The sequence below is a fragment of the Galendromus occidentalis genome, unplaced genomic scaffold, assembly GCF_000255335.2.
Source record: "Galendromus occidentalis unplaced genomic scaffold, Mocc_1.1 scf7180000075808, whole genome shotgun sequence".
NCBI lineage: Eukaryota > Metazoa > Arthropoda > Arachnida > Mesostigmata > Phytoseiidae > Galendromus > Galendromus occidentalis.
The window spans coordinates 837-3,192 of record NW_003803798.1 but is presented as its reverse complement, the minus strand read 5'-3'; the positions used below and the strand labels follow the sequence as shown (position 1 = coordinate 3,192).

At 49.0% G+C, this 2,356-nt stretch overlaps 1 protein-coding gene across 1 annotated transcript in view; it reads left to right on the top strand.

Moving 5' to 3' along the window:
* Nucleotides 1-1,993, top strand: part of LOC108864997 (uncharacterized protein K02A2.6-like) — a 3,517-nt gene extending 1,524 nt beyond the window's left edge. Inside the window, exons 2-4 of the mRNA XM_018641581.1 lie at nt 87-581; nt 667-1,059; nt 1,418-1,993. Coding sequence (XP_018497097.1) covers nt 87-581; nt 667-1,059; nt 1,418-1,993 — 1,464 coding nt within the window. The remainder of the gene's footprint in view (nt 1-86; nt 582-666; nt 1,060-1,417) is intronic.
* The last annotated feature ends 363 nt before the right edge of the window (nt 1,994-2,356 follow it).

The window sequence follows — 2,356 nt, the reverse complement described above, 5'->3', positions numbered from 1 at the left end:
ATGCATCCGACGGACTTTTTCAATGTGAGTTAGAAGAGGAGTCCACAGATTTGACGACGTTTTGGACACCGATCGGACGATTCAAGTATCTGCGCATGCCGCAAGGCCTGAACATTTCGCCGGAAATCTACCAGGCGAAGCAGATGCAGGCCCTCGAGAATCTCAGAGGCATCGAGATTATCGCAGATGATATTCTCATCCATGGAGAGACGTTCGAGGATCACCTGATGAATCTCAGGGGATTTTTCCAGCGATGTCGAGAAAGAAATCTACGATTGAACAGAAGCAAACTTCGACTATGTGTACCACAGGCGAAATACATGGGACATATACTATCGCGGAATGGAGTACAACCCGATCCGGAGAAGATCAAGGTGATCCAGGAATCGAAGGCTCCGACGGACAAAAAAGGGTTGCTGAGGCTGTTGGGAGCAACGAACTATCTGAGTAGATTCATTCCGAAATACTCGGAACTCACAACACCACTCAGGTCGTTGCTGAAGGACAGTGCGGAATTCGCATGGCAGAAGGATCAGGACAAAGCGTTTGCCGATCTCAAATACGCACTAACCCATGCGCCGGTTTTTGGCATATTTCGACGTAGAAAAACCCATCCTCATTCAAACAGACGCGAGCAAGAATGGGGTGGGCGCGGTGTTGTTACAGGGTGGAAAGCCGGTGGAGCTGTGTAGTTCGGCGCTCAGACCGGCTGAGGTCAATTATGCGGTTATAGAGAAGGAGTTATTAGCCATTGTGGTTGCATGCAAAAAGTTTGACCACTTCATCTTCGGACATTCACAAGTTGTCGTCGAGACAGATCACCAACCGCTCATCGGATGTTTCAATCGACCACTTCATAGCAACCCGAAGAGATTGCAACGCATGCTCTTGGCGATACAGAAGTACAGCTTGGAGGTCAGACATGTGAAGGGCAAGGCGAACTGCTTAGCAGATTGGCTAAGCAGGGACACTCTGAGAGGACATCACACAGTGGTTCACGAGGACAATTTGATATATAGAATCGAGTTGGAGGAACTGAACACAACCGCTCTGTCCGCGGTAAGAAACGCTACTATGGAGAGGATTCGGAGTGCCAGCGCAGTGGATTCAGAGGCGACAAGCCTGCGGGGGCATGATCTCACAAGGGTGGCCTTCGGCCAGAGAAAGGTGCCCCACGGAGCTGGGTGCTTTTTGGAGGTTCAGATCCGAGTTGACCACAGAAAACGAGATCATACTCAGGGATACGGCAGTGTTCATACCGAAGTCCCTACGCCGAGAAATGCTGGAATTGGCACATTCCAGTCATTATAGGTTCGAGGCGTCATGGAAGAGAGCTAGAGAATGCATTTTCTGGCCGTCGCTGAAAGCGGAATTGAGAGAATGGTGCGATTCGTGCAGCTCTTGTCTGTCTTACCAGCCACGCCAACCCAAAGAGAAACTATCACTCACTCCGGATGCAACGTATCCGTTCCAAATAATCTATCAAGATCTCTTCACGCACAGTGGTAAACAGTACTTGGTGACAGTTGACGTATATTCGGATTACTTCGAAATTGACGACCTCGGCGCCGATACTACGGCAGAGAGGCTCGTGAGAGCGACTCAGAAGCATTTTTCGAGATACGGGGCTCCCATGGAACTGCATAGTGATAATGGTCCGCAGTTCACGTCGGCAACGTTTCAAGATTTTCTCGCTTCATGGGGAACCGTTCACGTCACTAGTTCACCATACTTCCCACAAAGCAATGGGAAGGCAGAGGCGGCCGTAAAAGTTGCCAAAGGTCTGCTAAAGAAGTGCAAAATCAACGGAGAAGAATACGAATACGCACTTTTAGAATTGAGAAACACGATTCAATCGGACGGACTCAGCAGGGCTCAGAAATTTTTCTCGAGACCTCTTCGCAGCAAGTTACCTTCGCGAATGGACAGCAACTTCATCTTCGACGAAAATCTAGTGAAAAACAACGAGTCGAAGAGGAAGAAAGTAAAATAGCATTCGACAAGGGAGCCAAAACTTTGAAACGCCTGAGCAAGGGCTCAATAGTCAGAGTTCAACCTCAGGAAAAATCAGGGAGATGGCTCAGAGGAACTTGTTTGCGAGAAGTCGCACCTCGCTCCTACAGGGTGAGGATGGAGGACGGGTCTGAGATAAGAAGGAATCGTAGACATCTTAGACAGGAACCGATCCAGCATGTCGCCGACACATCAACTCAGCAACAGTCCCGCATCAACAACGAGACGCTCGGAAAGAGGAAAGTGTCAGACGTTGAGATCGGGAGTTCTCCGAGAAGAAGTAATAGATCGAAAAAGCCCAGAGTTATATTCGGATCAACAAGCAATTGTAATTAGGCGCAAG